The 19,367-nt window shown below is 36.7% G+C and overlaps 1 protein-coding gene across 1 annotated transcript in view; it reads left to right on the top strand.

Annotated features, from left to right (window-relative positions):
* lonp2 (lon peptidase 2, peroxisomal) overlaps positions 1 to 19,367 on the top strand; it is a 67,102-nt gene that overhangs the window by 11,202 nt on the left and 36,533 nt on the right. The window contains exons 4-9 of the mRNA XM_059334473.1: positions 5,104 to 5,235; positions 11,723 to 11,845; positions 13,299 to 13,462; positions 13,873 to 13,967; positions 17,349 to 17,467; positions 17,582 to 17,721. Coding sequence (XP_059190456.1) covers positions 5,104 to 5,235; positions 11,723 to 11,845; positions 13,299 to 13,462; positions 13,873 to 13,967; positions 17,349 to 17,467; positions 17,582 to 17,721 — 773 coding nt within the window. The remainder of the gene's footprint in view (positions 1 to 5,103; positions 5,236 to 11,722; positions 11,846 to 13,298; positions 13,463 to 13,872; positions 13,968 to 17,348; positions 17,468 to 17,581; positions 17,722 to 19,367) is intronic.

Raw genomic sequence — 19,367 nt, 5'->3', positions numbered from 1 at the left:
TTTGGTCATTTTGTGTCTTTTTTTAGTCCTTTAGTGCAACATAAAATGTGATTTTGAATCTTTTTTTAACTTTCAAAACACTATCATGCTCAATAAAGAATTTTAAATGTTGCAAATGTGCATTAATTTCAGAGTACACTGAGACATGAAACTGCATCATTTTCAATTAAATTCTGGAAAAGTTGGTGTGTTCTAAAACTTTTGACCAGTAGTGTATATCACAGCCGATTCCTTAAATAGTTGGGTTCAAATTGAAACGCTGTTTTGGTTTTGTAATTATTCACTTTAAATTCTGAATCTGATGCATTCTGTGGAATCGTGGTTACAAAATGGCATTGCTGGTTTTGACGTTCTCAGCTGGTGAGAATGTGTGTGATGAGTGCGTGACTGGCAGGGTTGCGTAACTCCTGCTGTGCATCAAGTTCTTCCTCTCACACATCTGCAACTAATTGAGACTAATGATTCCTTTTGTATTCCCTGACCACAAAAACTTTAAAGAATTGTTTGTTCTGTCATTGATAAAATGAGAGGCTGCTTAGAGTAATAAGCATGAAGGGCTGCTGAGTCCGACCAATGAGACGCCATCTCATCTGCTGGGATCATGTGGCAATATCTGTAATATCTGTGTTATTATGAATCCCACTGCATTTCCGAAAAAAAGTCACGTCCTGCCTTGTGTCCTGCGTCACACAGTGTTGTGTCACCGCATTGGGTGTTCTTATTATTTTCTGCTAAATATTAATTTAATCGCTTTATAAAATACAGTAAATTATCTGGTTTTGAGCTGCTACTGATAAGAATACATGTTATGATAAGACTGTTATTGTGGAGTAAATAAAATATAGCAGTAAAAAGTAGTAAATACTCCAATCACTATATCACTTTAACATTTATTTTAAACACAACTGTAAATGACATTTAGCAAGGTTCCTATAGGTGTTTTTGTATTATATAGCTTGTTTTTCTCATGTTTGTAAATTTTCTAGGTGTTTTACAATGTTGTGATGCTTTTATTTTGAAAAGATGCCGTCTAGTGTGAAACAGGTGCTTTTATTTTTAAAGGTAGTGACATGAAATAACAGGTGGAACGGTAAAAAGTTAAAAACGAACGGTAAATAATAACGAGTGCGTAGTAATTCATATAAAGTTGATATAAAGTATCAAAAGGCTTCTATAGTGGCTGACTGACAGGACACAAGGTTTGTTAGAGTTTATTTTATTCTGTCATATATATTAGTGGCTATATTTGTTGTCTTAACTATAGTAAAAGTGCTTGTTAGCTAGTGCTAATGATAATGTTTGCTACTGTTTTCCCACCTCGTAGCTCTTACGGTGGATTCACAAGGTGACCAAGGAATGTATTAACTTGTTAATTGTTAATGTATTAACTTTATGCAAAAAGGAATAGATGTTTTTGACAAGGTACCTCGGTAACTCAGTTATACGTAAATCGCCTTCAAAATAAAAGCACTGCGGTACTGGAGTGTATTGATTTCTAATTTCTGGGTAACCTCATGCGGGCCGGACAAGGACAGCTCTGCTCTATGGTGTTCTTGTCACCTTTGGATGAAGCTAGCAAAACGCAGCCATAGCATTCGTTAGAAGTTGTTTAACCGGATTAAACCTACATGAGACCTTGTGTAATTATAAATTAACCCTTTCCCTACAGTTACCGTCACCTGCTAGACGTTAATTTTGCTTACTGACCAACCAGTCAACAACCATTTTTCCACCAGTCCACACTAAGCTGAACAAAACATAAGTTTCTCCAAGGAATGGGTTTGATGGCACAATGACTTCCAACCTGCTAACCAGCCAGATGAGAAAACTTTCTTCCATACACTTTTAAAGAACCTGGTCTCACAGAAATCCGTGAAATAGCCACGGATTTCGCTTCACTCAAAATCCGTGGAATAGCCATGGAATCGCTCAAGTTTCCGTGAAACTGACACGGATTTCGCTACAATACAAGTTAATGACAGTCATATCCCGTGGCTATTCCATGGATATTTGTTCCTATTGGTTTGTTCCAAGTCACGTGACTTTCAAGGTCCCGGCGGTCAGAACAAAAAACATGGCGGACAGTTCTCTCATTTTTAGTGAAAAAATTAATATTTTGACTTAGTTTCTGCATAAAAATGCATTTTGATCACATTTCTAGCGAGAAATATATGTTTTATTTTCTAAATATTCACTCAGTGAATGTACATAATCACTTTGTATGTTGGAATAGCCACGGGATATGACTGGCATTAACTTGCATTGTAGCCAAATCCGTGTCAGTTTCACGGAAATTTGAGCGATTCCGTGGCTATTCCACGGATTTTGAGTTAAGCGAAATCTGTGGCTATTTCACGGATTCCTGTGAGACCAGGTTGCTTTTAAACATTCACGTTAAGCCACAAAGACGCTAAGCCACCAGGAAGTAAGGCCCAGCCCTGACCAATCACATCGTCGCAGGGCGGGTCTTGTTCTGAACTGCAGTGGTATCCATAGTAACGCTTTATTTCCACCATCTTCCTGAAATATGGTCACTTCTGTCTATTAAATAACAAGATAGCGACAACCTAAATGCCAAACTTGAGCGCTCAAAACAGAAGTCAACAAACCAGTGAGTGATGTCATAGCAGCTGCGTTCACTTATACAGTCTGTGGTCAGGGTCAACGTTTCCAGGTGATACATGGTGATGAATGGTCTGGGTTAGCAAGCATGTGAACATACACTACCGGTCAAAAGTTTTAGAACACCCCAATTTTTCCAGTTTTTTATTGAAAATCAAGCAGTTCAAGTCAAATGAACAGCTTGAAAGGGTACAAAGGTAAGTGGTGAACTGCCAGAGGTAAATAAAAAAAGGTAAGCTTAACCAAAACTGAAAAATAATGTACATTTCAGAATTATACAAGTAGGCCTTTTTTCAGGGAACAAGAAATGGGTTAACAACTTAACTCTATGGAGTCTTGGGCTATTTTGTCCATTTTTTAATTCTTTTCATGTCTTTGTAAGTCATTTTGTGCCTTTTTTTGGTCATTTTGCGTCTTTTTTTAGTCATTTTGTGTCTTTTTTTGGTCATTTTGTGTCTATTTTTAGTCATTTTGTGTCTTTTTTTGGTCATTTTGTGCCTTTTTTTAGTCATTTTGTGTCTTTTGGTGTCTTTTTTGACATTTTGTGTCTTTTTTTGGTCATTTTGTGTCTTTTTTTAGTCCTTTAGTCCAACATAAAATGTGATTTTGAATCTTTTTTTTACTTTCAAAACACTATCATGCTCAATAAAGAATTTTAAATGTTGCAAATGTGCATTAATTTCAGAGTACACTGAGACATTAAACTGCATCATTTCCAATTAAATTCTGGAAAAGTTGGTGTGTTCTAAAACTTTTGACCAGTAGTGTATTCAACAAAGAATGAAACATAAACTGCTTGAGTTGGTGGAGGTCGTCACTATTTTTTTGGTAGCTGCCTCCACATTAAAGGCTGTGCAGGACTCCCTGCATGTAGAGCATTATCAAACCATTTAGACCAACTGTTTTAAAGTACTTTAAATCCAGCAATTAGTGCTAACTACTAAGTGGCTTTCTTCTTCACTGCCTTTGCTGATTCATTGCCACATTTCTCGGCACGTTGAGCACACACATTTCCTTCAGGAGGAGCAAAGATTTTTCTTATCTTATCTGTGAAAAGAAATGCGGCTTGCAGGTGGTGCTCTTTCGAAGCCTGGTGCCATCGTAAGTCTCCGCGTTCAAAATTTATGCTGGTGGGATAACATAATTCGTGAAAAGCTCTGCATATGAACCCTGGAATGTCAGCGTTAATAACAAGAAACAGGCAACATTCGTCTTATCTGTTCAAGGCACGACAAGACAAATGTATTAGTGTTGCACCTTGCGCCAACGAGGCATTTCAAAGTGCATCACACAGGCATTAAGAAAATATAAAAAATATACGCAAGGCAATAAATAAAGATACATGAATATTATTTTAACCCATTGAAGCCTGGAAAGCGGTTACGTTGTTTTGTAGTATTTGTATAAGCTCTCAAATACTTTTTGAATTTCATTTCTATCTGCTACAGAGGCTGAAAAATCTATTATTTAGTAGAAGCGTTGACACTTCTGTTGAATTTCCAGATAAACTTCAGGTTTTAGGGGCTTATTTTAAAATCGCCCAGAGGTTTTACTGGCGTTTCAGGCATCAATGGGTTAAAATGTAGACAATTATACACTGTAAAAAAAAAATCTGTTAAATTTACGGTAAAATACCGGCAGCTGTGGTTGCCAGAACTTCACCGTAAAAATAACAGTGAGTGGGTCTTCTACTGTAAATTTAAATGTAAATATTATCAAAAACTGTCATTTTAACTGAATAGTCCCTTTGTTTTTAGGGTAATTGTGTCCTAGTGAAAATATGGCATTTCTCCTTTAATTTCACATGAAAGAAACTGTGTTTTCTACAGTTTAATAGATTTGTACTATTCCTTGATTTATGGTCATTAAAAGTATCTACTACGGTGATATTAAATTTTTAATTTTACGTATACACTGTAAAAAAAAATCTGTTTAATTTACGGGAAAATACCGGCAGCTGTGGTTGCCAGAACTTCACCGTAAAAATAACAGTGAGTGGGTTTTCTACTGTAAATTTAAATGTAAATATTATCAAAAACTGTAATTTAAACTGAGTAGTTATAAGGTATATATTTTAAGGTAATTGTGTCCTTGTGACAATATGGTATTTCTCCATTAACATTAAATTTTTACAGTAAAACTTTGTGTTTTCAAAAGACTTCAAAAGTTTTGTACTATTCTTTGATTTACAGTAATTAAAGTGTCTATTATGGTGATATGCAGTTTTTATTTTACGCCCTATTTCTCATGCAATTTTACAGTGTTTTACTGTCATTTCTACACACATTTTTTACAGTGTACAGTGCGAGAGACTGGACTTTAGCCTTGTAAACACTGTGTCAGTTAATCTAATGCCAATGTGTTTCCATGTGTTTCCATGTGTGTCCGTGTGTGTGTGTGTGTGTGTGTGTGTGTGTGTGTGTGTGTGTGTGTGTGTGTGTGTGTGTGTGTGTGTGTGTGTGTGTGTGTGTGTGTGTGTAGTTGTTAGGTATGTTGGACATGTCAGTTCCAGTGGTGGCCAAGTTCAGGCGTCTGTTGGACAGTCTGCCCAAGGAAACTCTTCCTGATGTGGTCGCCTCCATGATCCGCACCTCCAACAAGGAGAAACTACAGGTGAAGTGAACCCAAATGTCAAAATAAACCCCTGCCGGCCGATGTGAGATTCAGTGACGCTAGCTATTAACACTGTACTGTACTGTATGTTAAGCTGCTAGCAGTGGCCGTTCTAGACCAGTTTTACTGTGGGGGCCAAGGAGGGGCCAGTGTTTAATCAGAGGGGCACATTAGCACATGAAAAAATGGCAAAGATGATATTTAAGCATTCAAAATCTTTGAATGTCTTGAAAAAGACACAAAATGACCAAAAAAGACACATAATGACCAAAAAAACACAAAATGAGAAGACAGAATAACCAAAAAAAACCCACAGAAGACATAAAAAAAAGACACAAAATATCTAAAACAGACACAAAAAGACACATAAATGACACTAATGACAAAAAAGACACAAAATTACCAAAAAAAGACACAAAATAACTAATAAAGACAACAACAAACACAAAATTACCAAAAAAGGACACAAATGACCAAAAAAGACACAAAATGACCAAAAAAGACACAAAATGAGAAGACAGAATAACCAAAAAAACCCACAGAAGACATAAAAATGACAAAAAAAGACACAAAATATCTAAAACAGACACAAAAAAAGACACATAAATGACACCAATGGCAAAAAAGACACAAAATTACCAAAAAGAGACACAAAATAACTAAAAAAAGACAACAACAGACACAAAATTACCAAAAAAAGACACAAAATGACCAAAAAAGACACAAAATGAGAAGACAGAATAACCAAAAAAAACCCCACAGAAGACATAAAAATGACAAAAAAAGACACAAAATATCTAAAACAGACACAAAAAAGACACGTAAATGACACCAATGACAAAAAAGACACAAAACTACCAAAAAACGACAAAATAATTAAAAAAAAGACAACAGACACAAAATTACCAAAAAAAGACACAAGTGACCAAAAAAGACACAATATGACCAAAAAAGACACAAAATGAGAAGACAGAATAACCAAAAAAAACCCACAGAAGACTTAAAAATGACAAAAAAAGACACAAAATATTTAAACAGACACAAAAAAGACACATAAATGACACCAATGACAAAAAAGACACAAAATTACCAAAAAAAAGACACAAAATAACAAAAAAAAGACAACAACAGACACAAAATTACCAAAAAAAGACGCAAATGACCAAAAAAGACACAATATGACCAAAAAAGACACAAAATGAGAAGACTGCAAATGTGCATTAATTTCAGAGTACACTGAGACATTAAACTGCATCATTTTCAATTAAATTCTGGAAAAGTTGGTGTGTTCTAAAACTTTTGACCAGTAGTGTATATTCAATTGAAAACTGTATAAAGATAATGTATTTAATATTTTACTGTATTAACTTATGTGCTTATTCAGGATTTGATGCCAGCAATGCATTTCTAAAAAGTTGGGACAGGGGCAACAAAAGACCGGGAAGGTTGTGAAATGTCAATAAAATCCCCAAATATTCCACAGGTAAACAGGTTAGTTGGTAACAGGGAAATCCTTGAAATGCTCAGTTGTTTAAAAGCAGAGATGGAGCGATATTCAACACTTGATAAAACCTGCAAGAGTTAACGAACAGGCAAGGCACAATTGCTGCCGTTTAGGGATTTCACCTTCTACATTCCATAACATAATTTAAAGATTTAAAGATTCAGAGAATCGTGAGAAATCTCTGCAAGGAGGAAAGCAGTGCTGACCCACCTGCGATCCACACCTGTCTCCCATTGAAAATGTGCGATGCATTATGAAGCGTAAAATATGACAGCTGAGACCCCGGACTGTTGAGCACAGTGAATAATTATTCTTATATAATAGGCAGAAATGGAAGAAAATTTCACTATCAAATGAGTTTGTGTTTCTAAAAGTGCCCCTGTCCCAACTGTTTTGGAATGCAATGTAGGCATCAAATTCAGAATGAGTATATGTTTAACATAGACCAAGTTTATCATTCTGAAAATGAAACATTTTGTCTTTGTACAGTTTTCAATATAATCAGATGGAATATATATATATATATATATATATATATATATGTGTGTATATATATATGTATATATATATATGTGTGTATATATATATGTATATATATATATGTGTGTATATATGTATATATATATATGTGTATATATGTATATATATATGTATATATATATGTATATATATATGTATATATATGTATGTGTATATATGTATATATATGTGTATATATGTATATATGTATATGTATATATATATATATGTATATATGTATATGTATATATGTATATGTATATATATATATGTATATATGTATATGTATATATATATATATATGATATACTATGGTTGACTAATAAGAAAATAAGTAAATAAATAATAATAATAATAATATAATAATACATATTTATTTGACATTAAGTGGCTATATATAGAGATACAATTTCTTATTTTTGAAGTGTTGAGTATCAGGGGAGAGGCCTAGATAAGTATTTTATACTTCAGCCTACTCCCTTTTTTTTCGAACCAAAATGATAAAAGGAAATGCGTATTGAATATTAAGTTAACTGGTTCTTATTTCTGTCTTGTTACTTAAACGGGGCAGATGCATGTATATGTATAGGGCTTTATATACTGTATGTGTGTAAATGTTTATTTACGTACATCTGTTTAATGGTGTCTATGTGAGTATGTGTATGAATATGTATATGCATCTAGCCTACGCTGTTTTAGTTTATGTTGTTTTGGGGGTTTTTTTCGGTTCGAAAAGAAGAATTAATAAAATGAAAAAAATGAAATGTGCTTATTTTGTAGAGAAATCACCGCAAAGATTGGTGCTGTGTATGTGTTACTTGTAGCACATTCAATCAGTGTCCCAAGTCAGTTTGTGCAGCTCTGACTCTTCCACTCCACTCCTCACGTCTCAGCCACGCCCACAGGAAATGCAAGTGGAGAAGGCGAGAAAAGACACGAGAGAGAGAGGAGTCAAGGCAGCATGCATTCCACAAAATCCTTGCGTCAATTTAATATTTCCTCAGAATTACAAATGACCGACTTCTCTTCTCTACTGCCGGCAACCTTAACATGCTTCTTCTTCAACCATTCCGTCCTTCTTTCCCACGTTAACACCGTCTAGACCAGGGGTGTCAAACTCAAATACACAATGGGCCAAAATGTAAAACTTGAATAAAATCGCGGACCAACATTGAACAAATAAACCTTTTAATATATACCAAACATGTTTTGCTTTAACATTAAATATGGAACCAGCAACGCTTATAAACATGCAATATATAACTAAATAGTGCAGACATGCAAAAATCAAATTTCAAATAAAAACACATCAATGTCATTAATTTATTAAATAAAAATGTAATAAAAATCGTATGCCTCTTTTCTATTTGCATCCTTCTGATTTAAATATCAAAATAAACTTTTTCAACAGGTTAATAAATTCTGCCTTTCTTTTCTCCATTTTTGGGAAGGGGTAGCTGGGAGACAGCTCTAGCTTGAGGTTGCTATGACGACTGTCACAGAGGAGCGTTTCTGGGTCCTGTCCTGATTGACGCGCCAAAACAACAGCAGGGCATTGTGGGATTTGTAGTATTAGCTGTAAATGCGCCGTATAATACCGGCGGGTCAGCTTTTATAGTACAATAATTATATAATAATTTGGTATTGCCTCGCGGGCCAAATAAAATTAGACTGTGGGCCAATTTTGGCCCGCGGGCCAGAGTTTGACACCTCTGGTCTAGAACATCACGGGCACTGCAGTCTCCTGGCTCTAACCAAACCTCTCCCACAGACACCAATTCATTAACATCCAATCCCTCCATCCATTCTCCTCCGCTTACCCGGGGCCGGGTCGCGGGGCCAGCAGGCTAAGAAAGGAATTCCAGGCGTCCCTCTCCCCAGCCACAACGTCCAGCTCCTCCTGGACCCCGAGGCGTTCCCAGGCCAGGAGAGAGATATAATCCCTCCACCGTGTTCTGGGTCTTCCCCGGGGCCTCCTACCAGTTGGACTTGGCTGGAACTCCGCTAAAGGGAGGCGCAGGGAGGATCCTTACCAGACGCCCAAACCACTCATTAACATTAACAATTGAAAATCCCCCACTGCACCCCTCTGGAGGAAGGTATCCCTCAAGGTTTAGTTCTCGGCCCCCTCCTTTTCATCCTTTACATTCTTCCCATTGATCACATCATCCACCGCCATGGACTTAATTTTCATTGCTTCACAGATGAAATTCAGCTCTAAATTTCCACCAAAGTCATCACTCCTGCCACTCACTTTACCCTCAAAACAAGCAGGATGCTGGGATCAAGTGATCAAGGTTATTATAGTTAACGAAAACTAACAAAATAACGAAAACTAAAATTGAAAAAACATTTTCGTTAACTGAAATAAAAATAAAAACAAGAGTTTGTTCAAAAACGATAACTAACTGAAACTGTATTTTGTGGTTACAAAACTAACTAAAACTAACTAAAATTATCGTGAAAATGTCCTTAGTTTTCGTCTTTGTCAACTTTTTTCATACATAATTCAGTGTTTCTATTTGAACATGCAGGAACACATGGTGAATATGTTTACTGAGACTGGGATGTTTACACTAGAACCAAAATACAAAACACCCCGAACTGTAAGAGTTAATAACCTTATTGGGGCTGAGATGATAAACCAAAGGAAATGAAGGCACATACCCATTACAAAAAAATAAAAACTAAAAATATAAAACTAACACTAAAACTAATAAAAACTAAACTAAAACCAAGCATTTTCAAAAAATAAAAACTAAACTAAAACTAGCTAACTCCCTCTAAAAACTAACTAAAACCAACTGAATTTGAAAACAAAAATTCACAACGAAATTAAAACTAAAACTAATGAAAAATCCAAAACTATTATAACCTTGCAAGTGATCCCACCAATTTTACGCCTTCAGAGGTGGTCACATAGGCGGAAAATTGTTGGGACTGTTGGAAACAGGACCACTATGAATTGTTCATCCCAGCAAGGTGGAATATTTGACGTCCCATTTGACGACTAACACACACCTCCCTCTTGGTCCGACAGTCATCAATCACTGGTCAGCTGCACCACAACTGCGGCCGCCTTTGCTAACTGTGCACAGCATCTGCCGCTTATTGTAAACAAACCAGCATGCTAACTGTACACAAAGTGTCCGCCGCTGATCGTAAACAAACCGGCATCCTAACTGAAGCTAACTGAACACATACTGCTGCAGGACACACACACTGTACTGCTACAGAGCTAACTGTGTAGCCTTTTAGCACCTATTAGCACTGTGCTACTGTGCAGCACTGATGCTGCTCTGTTGCACATCACTATGATTTCCTCCCGTCTCGTTCTGCGACGCCGGGCTGCACTATGAAATGGAACGAATATCACGCCTTCCCGGGATCACTATGAACGCTCTGAGGCAACAAGCCGGCGTAGATCTTTCTTAGCCTGGGTATACCCAGACTGCCTTGCGCGCTCGATTTAATTTCGAACTGCCAAGGGGTCTGGAAACTAGAGGGATTTCTTAGCCCTGTTTTAGGGATCCAATCACAGAGCGGGGAGGGACGGCAAGACGATGACGCATACTACCCGGCAGACGGAAGCTTGTAGTTTTCTTACGGATCCTGCAGCAGACGCGAAACTCTCTTTAGCTGTAGATGGTGTTTTAAATAGTTTAGTTTAAATAGTAGAGCGAAAGTTGAAAGGCGAAAGGTCTCTCGGCGGCTCCGCTGTCCCCCGGCTCGTAGCCAAATCACCGATGTTACGGTACCGGGGCTAATAGCGGTAGCGCTACGCTACCGATACGGCGTTAGCGGTAGCTATTAGCCCCGCTATTGTAACGCCGGTGATCTGGCTACGAGCCGGGGGACAGCGGAGCCCCCAGAGACCCGCAGCAGCTTGTTTATTGCCCATAAAATCAGTGGATGTGTGGCTGAATGACATGAGGGGGAATAAAGCGTGAAAATAAATAATCTTGCAGAAAGCGAGAACTGGAGAAGCAAAGCAGCAGCAACACTCTCTCACAGACACACACACAACAAACATCCATCTCTGTTGCTCTACTACGTCATCTGGTATAACTGATCTGATTGGCTAAGAGCTACCTACAGACGCTTTGATAGACATTCTAAGCTCCCAATAAACGGCTCCGGAGGATCGTAAACCACACCTCCTCTACGGAGAAATGCATTGTTGGTTGCCAGACTAGACCTCGTTTGAGAATAATCTGGTGTTAGCCAGGCTACAAATAAAGAGTGATATTATACACCCAAGCTTCAGGAGAAAGGAGACACAAAATAGGGAATTGAGATCCTGCTTTTAGTGTCCTTTGGTGTTTTGTTATGTCTACTACTGCCACCAGATGGTGCCAATGAGAACAAATGTCAAGCACAGTAGAGTGGGCGTAATATACATATTTATTCTAAAATGATTGCATTCTAAAATTATTTTTTTGTGTCTCCGTGTGTGCTGTTAAGGTCCTGGATGCAGTGTCTTTGGAGGAGCGATTTAAGAAGGCCCTGCCCTTGTTGACCAGACAGATAGAGGGACTAAAACTGCTGCAGAAAACCAGGAAAAAGAGTCCTGACAACGAGAAGAGGGTAGCAAACATTTCCATGTCTTCTTCCTTTCCCTTTCAACTATAGTCGAGTTTCCATCAACAAATTTCGATGCACATTTTTAAGATTCGGAAGGAGAAAAGCGTAAAGGAAACATCAGATTTGGATAACACTTAAAATATGCATAAACGTTTTTACGCATGCTTGCGGTGGTTTTTGTCTTTTTAGAAAAATAGTAAATGCGCTAAACGGTTCTGATGTAGCGAACATTTAACCAACATGACTGATCAGTTGTTTCCGTGCTGACATGAAAGAACAATTATAAATTGCCCAATTGAATCATAGACTGTATATAAATAATGGACGTAGTCACCGTGACGTCACCCGTTGGTTTGTGGCCCGTTGGAAGCCTCGAGTTCAGCGTTATACTCGTCGCCATCTTGTTTCTGATACAGGAAGCAGACCATATTTGGACTGTGGAGGAGGAGAGGGATCTGATCACTGACTACAGCCTCTCTACACCTCAACCTGACTGAGAGAAGCTGCTGCTAATTCATGTTAGCATTAGCTGGAGCATTAACTGGGATGTTAGTTTTGGCTAGCAAAAAAACAAAAACAAAATGTTTCTTTCTTACCTCAGAAAACTGAGCAGCGACTCCTTGGAGTGTCTGTTAGTCCAACCAAACACTGAACAAGACATTTACTGAACAAAACGTTCAAATAAACTGTCATTAAGTGAAAATACAGTGAAAGGGTCAAAGTTATGAGACCAAACCGCTAAACGTCCTCTTTTCTATCTATATAACGTTATATATAACTTTATTGACTCGTTGCCGTGGTTACGCATTGTTCTGCTTCTCTCCTGGTGACGGCTCACCTTGTTAGCCACCTGTCAATCAAAGGTAGCCCCGCCCCAAATCATCAGATTCTTTATCTTCTATTTTCTTCTAAATGGGGCCATTATTAGAACTATTGACATCAAATTGTCTTGAAGAAGATTTTTTACTAGTGATTGAGACCATAATGTTGTCCCTGAAAAAAATTTTCTGAGGTAATAAATCAAGTGAGAAGTTTTCAAATTTAGCACTGAAATGAATGGGCAGATTTCTTTTGCAGCCAAACTTAGCACCCCCTGCTGGAATTTTCTGTGAATTGCAGGCTTTATGCACTTCCTGGTGGCCTCCATGCTCAGACACGGAGATTGCCGCCTGAATTGAATCCAATTCCTGAAGACGTTTCTCCGTTTTTTGTTGTCTGATTAGCAACCTTTTTTGTTGATTTTTTTCTGTCGCGCGCAATCTCTTCTTCTTCTACTGTTTAATGACGAATTAGCCTACAGCAATACATTACATTACACCGCCATCTTCTGACTAAAGTATGTTAATGCAGCTTCATTTATTCGCTCTAAAACAGTTGATGGAAACATCCTTAGTTTGCATTTTGACTTTAATGGAAACACTTCTAATGTCTGCATCTCCATATCTCACCTGTTCAGGTGTTATCTGTGCGTAAAGATGGAGTGTTCCCAGGCAAACCGTTTAACCTAGAAGAAGAAGATGAAGATGAGGATGGCGATGACACTGCAGCTTTGGAAAGGAAGGTCCAAGGAGCTAAGATGCCTGAAACTGCACTTAAAGTCTGCCTCAAAGAGCTCAAGAGGTTAAGACATTTGTGTTCACTCTGTTCTAATTAACCCTGAAAAGTTGCATTTTAAAATGTAACTTCATTTGAAGGAGGTTTCTTGGAACAAAGCATACTTTTATCATTTCTAAAATACAATATTTTTGTGGAATAAAGGCACATGTTGATATTTTTTAAATTATGTTATTAATATGTTATTACTCAAAACAGACTCTTGTCAGAACAAAGCGTTGTTGGTTCCTTTTGTAAGAATCCAACATTTTTAAGATTTTTGAACCCCATTCTCTTTGATGTCTTTCACTGATCATTGTTTGTGTGATTGATGTGGTTTTTGCTTGAATACATAGCCATTCTTTTGTTTTTTCACTGATGATTTACCCTCCACTGTCTGATCTGCGTTACATTTAATCTCATTCATGTGTATTCAGATTGAAGAAGATGCCTCAGTCCATGCCAGAGTATGCCCTGACTAGAAACTACTTGGATCTGATGGTTGAGTTGCCGTGGAGCAAAAGCACCAAAGGTAAACAAAGCTGAACTTCGAAGGCGACCTACCACGAAGCAAACTTGACAGAGCCGGGGGTTTTTCATTTTGGCTTTTCTGACATGATTATAGGGACCTGCTCCGTTAACTTTCTCCATTTGACTCGGCTACTGCACATACCGAAGCCTTCTGTCTACTTCTATGAAGAATCTGAAAACGTATTATCAGTTTTTTTCAGCGCAACCTCACCTTTATGTCCTGATTATTACATTTTTAACTTTGACTTACTTGATCAAAATGTTGAACCCAAATGAAACTAAGGAAAACATCAAATCTGATCTTGAAAATTATGTTTCAAAACGCAGAATTTTAAATATCGCAAATATAAATACAGGTTGCATATATAACATATAACGGGTAAAATAAGGATAATAAACTAAGGAAAACATAAAATCTTTTTTCTAAACATAAAAAAAAAGGAAACTCATACATATACAGTACAGGCCAAAAGTTTGGACACACCTTCTCATTCAATGTTTTTCCTTTATTTTCATGATTATTTACATTGTAGATTCATCAAAACTATTAATGAACACATGTGGAATTATGTACTTAACAAAAAAGTGTGAAATAACTGAAAACATGTCTTGTATTCTAGTAAGCAAAGGGTGGTTACTTTGAGGAATCTAAAATACAAGACATGTTTTCAGTTATTTCACCTTTATGTCCTGATAATTACATTTTTAACTTTGACTTTCTTGATCAAAATGTTGAACTCAAATGAAACTAAGGAAAACATCAAATCTGATCTTGAAAATTATGTTTCAAAACGCAGAATTTTAAATATTGCAAATATGAATACAGGTTGCATATATAACATATAACAGGTAAAATGAGGATAATATCTAGTTCAATATTTTATACTAAATATATCTGACAATATCTCCGGTTTCACTTGGCTGAATATCATCAAAAAAAATCTGGCATGTTAAAATATCCTTTTTCTTTATTGATCTTATGTAATATTCTAATTTTCCGAGACACTGAGTTTTGTGTTTTCATTATCTGTAAGCAATGATTTTAATTGTTTTAATTTTTAGTTTTTCTAATTAAAATTACAAGAAAAACAGGCTTAAAATATTTAATATACGAGTTTCACTTTCTGAAATAATTGACAAAAAATATTGAACTTTTTCACAATATTCTAATTTTTTGAGATGTTCCTGTACCTGATACAGTAATCTAGCTTCTTGGTACAGCCCTTTGGGCCACAAGCCACTAGAGGTGTATTGATACATTGTTCTGGATCGATTCATTGACCAACAGTTTAATCTCATTGATGCAAAGTGAAAAAAAATCATTGTCTTTTACATATCCCTGTATTTAGATATTTCCACATTGTATAGATTAGTTATAGTTGGACACCAGCCACTGCAACCAATCTGTGCTTTCATTTTTTTTTCTATAAATCAAAACATTTCAACCATAGATATGTTGTGGAGAAAATATTTGAATTCAGCCTCAGATACTGTATATCAGGGGTGTCAAACTCAAATACACAATGGGCCAAAATTTAAAACTTGAATAAAACCGCGGGCCAACATTGAACAAATAAACCTTTTAATATATACCAAACATGTTTTGCTTTAACATTAAATATGGAACCAGCAACGCTTATAAACATACAATATATAACTAAATAGTGCAGACATGCAAAATCAAATTTCAAATAAAAAACACATCAATGTCATTAATTTATTAAATAAAAATTCAATAAAAATCGTATGCCTCTTTTCTATTTGCATCCTTCTGATTTAAATATCAAAATAAACTTTTTCAACAGGTTAATAAATTCTGCCTTTCTTTTCTCCATTTTTGGGAAGGGGAAAATTTTTGAGGTTGCTATGACGACTGTCACAGAGGAGCGTTTCTGGGTCCTGTCCTGATTGACGCGCCAAAACAACAGCAGGGCATTGTGGGATTTGTAGTATTAGCGGTAAATGCGCCGTATCATACCGGCGGGTCAGCTTTTATAGTACAATAATAATATAATAATTTGGTATTGCCTCGTGGGCCAAATAAAATTACACTGCGGGCCAAAATTTGGCCCGCGGGCCAGAGTTTGACACCCCTGCTGTATAGGATATCTGAAACTACTGCAGCTGTCTCTGCACTCGAGCATTATGTCTCATAGGAAGTCTGATTTTTTTTATTGGTAATGGAGTTATCCCCCTGACCCCGTAAGCAATACTTAACATGTGCTGACTGCAATAACTGTGTTGTATCAGGAGTCATGAGAAGCTCTTTTGGGAGGATTGTCTGTCCAGAAAAACCTTTACTTTCTCAAATTACTCATCCCTTTGTTTCTGCAGCTCCCTCCTCAGTGTCTTCACCTTCACTAACGTTTTCTCATTCTTTCATGGATCCATTCACCCAACACACTCACACCAAGGTTATAATAGTTTTGGATTTTTCATTAGTTTAAGTTTTAATTTCGTTGTCAATTTTTGTTTTCAAATTCAGTTAGTTTTAATTAGTTTTTAGAGTGAGTTTGCTAGTTTTGATTAGTTTTATTTTTTGGAAAATGCTTAGTTTTAGTTTAGTTTTTATTAGTTTTAGTGTTAGTTTTAGTTTTTTTTTAATGGGGTATTTTTTGGGTGCCAGATTCAATAAGGTCACAATAAATGTTTCCTGTTTGTCACTTTTTTTCTTTTAAATTTATCACTTTTTTCTTTAAATTTGTCACTTTTTTCTTTAAATTTGTCACTTTTTTCTTTAAATTTGTCACTTTTTTTCTCGTAAATTTGAGATTTTTTTTTATTAGTTGTAGTTTTTTTGTAATGGGGTATTTGTTGGGTGCCAGATTCAATAAGGTCACAATAAATGTTGCCTTTTTGTCAATTTTTTTTCAGTAAATTTGTCACTTTTTTCTTGAAAATTTGAGATTTTTTTCCTGTAAATTTGTCACTTTTTTCTTGTAAATTTTTCACTTTTTTTCTTGAAACTTGAGAATTTTTTTAATTAGTTGTAGTTTTTTTGTAATGGGGTATTTTTTGGGTGCCAGATTCAATAAGGTCACAATAAATGTTTCCTTTATTTCCTTTGTCTGATCCATCTCAGCCCCAATAAGTTTATTAAGTCATAAAACCAGATAGATGAAATAGATTTCATATCAACCAAAAAGGTTTACGGATGAAAAAAGTTGTCAAAGACGAAAACAAAGGACATTTCCACTATAATTTTAGTTAGTTTTAGTTAGTTTTGTAACCACAAAATACAGTTTCAGTTAGTTATCGCTTTTTAAAAAACTCCCGTTTTTATTTTAATTTCAGTTAACGAAAATGTTTTTTCAATTCTAGTTTTCGTTATTTCGTTAGTTTTCGTTAACTATAATAACCTTGCTATACACACACTCTTTAGACTGCCTGGATATCCGAGCCGCTCGCACACTATTGGACAATGATCACTACGCCATGGACAAGCTGAAGAGACGAGTCTTGGAGTACCTGGCTGTCAGACAGCTAAAGACTTCCCTGAAGGTGCGTCTGTCAGATCGTTCAGTCCAAAAAAAACATATAAAGAGACATAGCCAGGGATTTCTGTAATGCATCACTTATTTAATTGTGAATTTCATTCCACCGCTTTGACATCAGGGACCCATCCTGTGTTTCGTGGGGCCCCCAGGAGTCGGTAAAACCAGCGTGGGACGCTCCATAGCCAGGACTCTGGGCAGAGAGTTCCACCGCATCTCTTTGGGAGGTGTCTGTGACCAGTCCGACATCCGAGGACACAGGTATGCTCATAAACTCTATCACAGTCTATAATACCAGAGGCCTCATGAGCACAATGTACACTCTAGCGCTCAAAACTTTTCCAGCTTTAACCCTCTGAAATCTTCGGCTATTATACAGTACAGGCCAAAAGTTTGGACACCTTCTCATTCAATGCGTTTCCTTTATTTTCATGACTATTTACATTGTAGATTCATCAAAACTATTAATGAACACATGTGGAATTATGTACTTAACAAAACAGTGTGAAATAACTGAAAACATGTCTTATATTCTAGTAAGCAAAGGGTGGTTACTTTGAGGAATCTAAAATACAAGACATGTTTTCAGTTATTTCACACTTTTTTGTTTAGTACATAATTCCATATGTGTTCATTCATAGTTTTGATGCCTTCAGTGAGAATCTACAATGTAAATACCGTACTTTCCGCACTATAAGCCGCACTGGACTATAAGCCGCAGGTGTTTTAATGTTTAATTACCATATGTAAGGGTTGGTGCACAGAGGGGATTGTGGGGAAAGAGATGGCTGCTTGAGGAAGCTTCTTTTACAGCCAGATTGACTGTCTTTAACTTAAAACCTGCATCATATACATTTCTACCTTTGTTTTCCATAATGAGGGTTTGTGCATGAAAACTTCCTTTGCACAAACTATCTCGCTCTCGTAATGTCGGTCTGTCTCTCGTTCTGTCTCTCGTTCTGTCTCTCGTTCTGTCTCTCGTTCCACTCTCGGTTTCACTTTTACTTTTGCGCGCTACCTGTTTCACTCTTTTCCAGCGCCCTGCCAGATTGGCTCGGGGTCCTTCGTCTGCCGCTGATTACGGCACGGCGACTCTGACAAACTAAGTAGCTTTCTACACAAATACACACAGACAAGTGAAAAATAGCTTAAAAGTATCTGAAGGACCCCGAGCCGATCTGGTTCGTACACCTGCCTCCAGCTTTTCCTGCTGGAGCCCGCCGCTCCTGGCGGTCATAGAGCCCACAGAGTTAAAGTTGGTGGACTGTAACCTGTAACATCCATAGATTTAGGAGGTAACCTAGTGGCCGTTAGCTGGAAAAATCCATAGATTAGCCGCACCGTTATATAAGCCGCAGAATCGAAAAATGGGGGAAAAGGCGCGGCTTATAGTCCGAAAATTACGGTAGTCATGAAAATAAAGAAAACGCATTGAATGAGAAGGTGTCTGTCCAAACTTTTGGCCTGTACTGTATGTCCGTGAAAAAAAATCTGTTAAAATGTCTTCACCATGCCATGTTGGTAACCTCACCTTTATGTCCTGATAATTATATTTTTAACTTTGTCTTACTTGATCAAAATGTTGAACCCAAATTAAACTAAGGAAACATAAAATCTGATCTTAAAAAATTATGTTTCAAAACGCAGAATTTTAAATATCGCAAATATGAATACAGGTTGCATATATAACATATAACGGGTAAAATGAGGATAATATCTAGTTCAATATTTTATACTAAATATATCTGACAATATCTCCGGTTTTACTTGGCTGAATATCATCAAAAAAAAATCTGGCATGGAGTTTAAAGCCAGAACTTTACAGCAGCTGTTCTCAACCTTGGGGTCGGGACCCCAATTGGGGTCGCGAGATGATTTCTGGGGGTCGCCAAATCATTTTGGAAGTC

Source organism: Centropristis striata, chromosome 6 (assembly GCF_030273125.1).
Source record: "Centropristis striata isolate RG_2023a ecotype Rhode Island chromosome 6, C.striata_1.0, whole genome shotgun sequence".
NCBI classification, from domain to species: domain Eukaryota; kingdom Metazoa; phylum Chordata; class Actinopteri; order Perciformes; family Serranidae; genus Centropristis; species Centropristis striata.
Note: the sequence above shows the minus strand (reverse complement) of the source record. Positions and strands in the feature narration are given on the sequence as shown.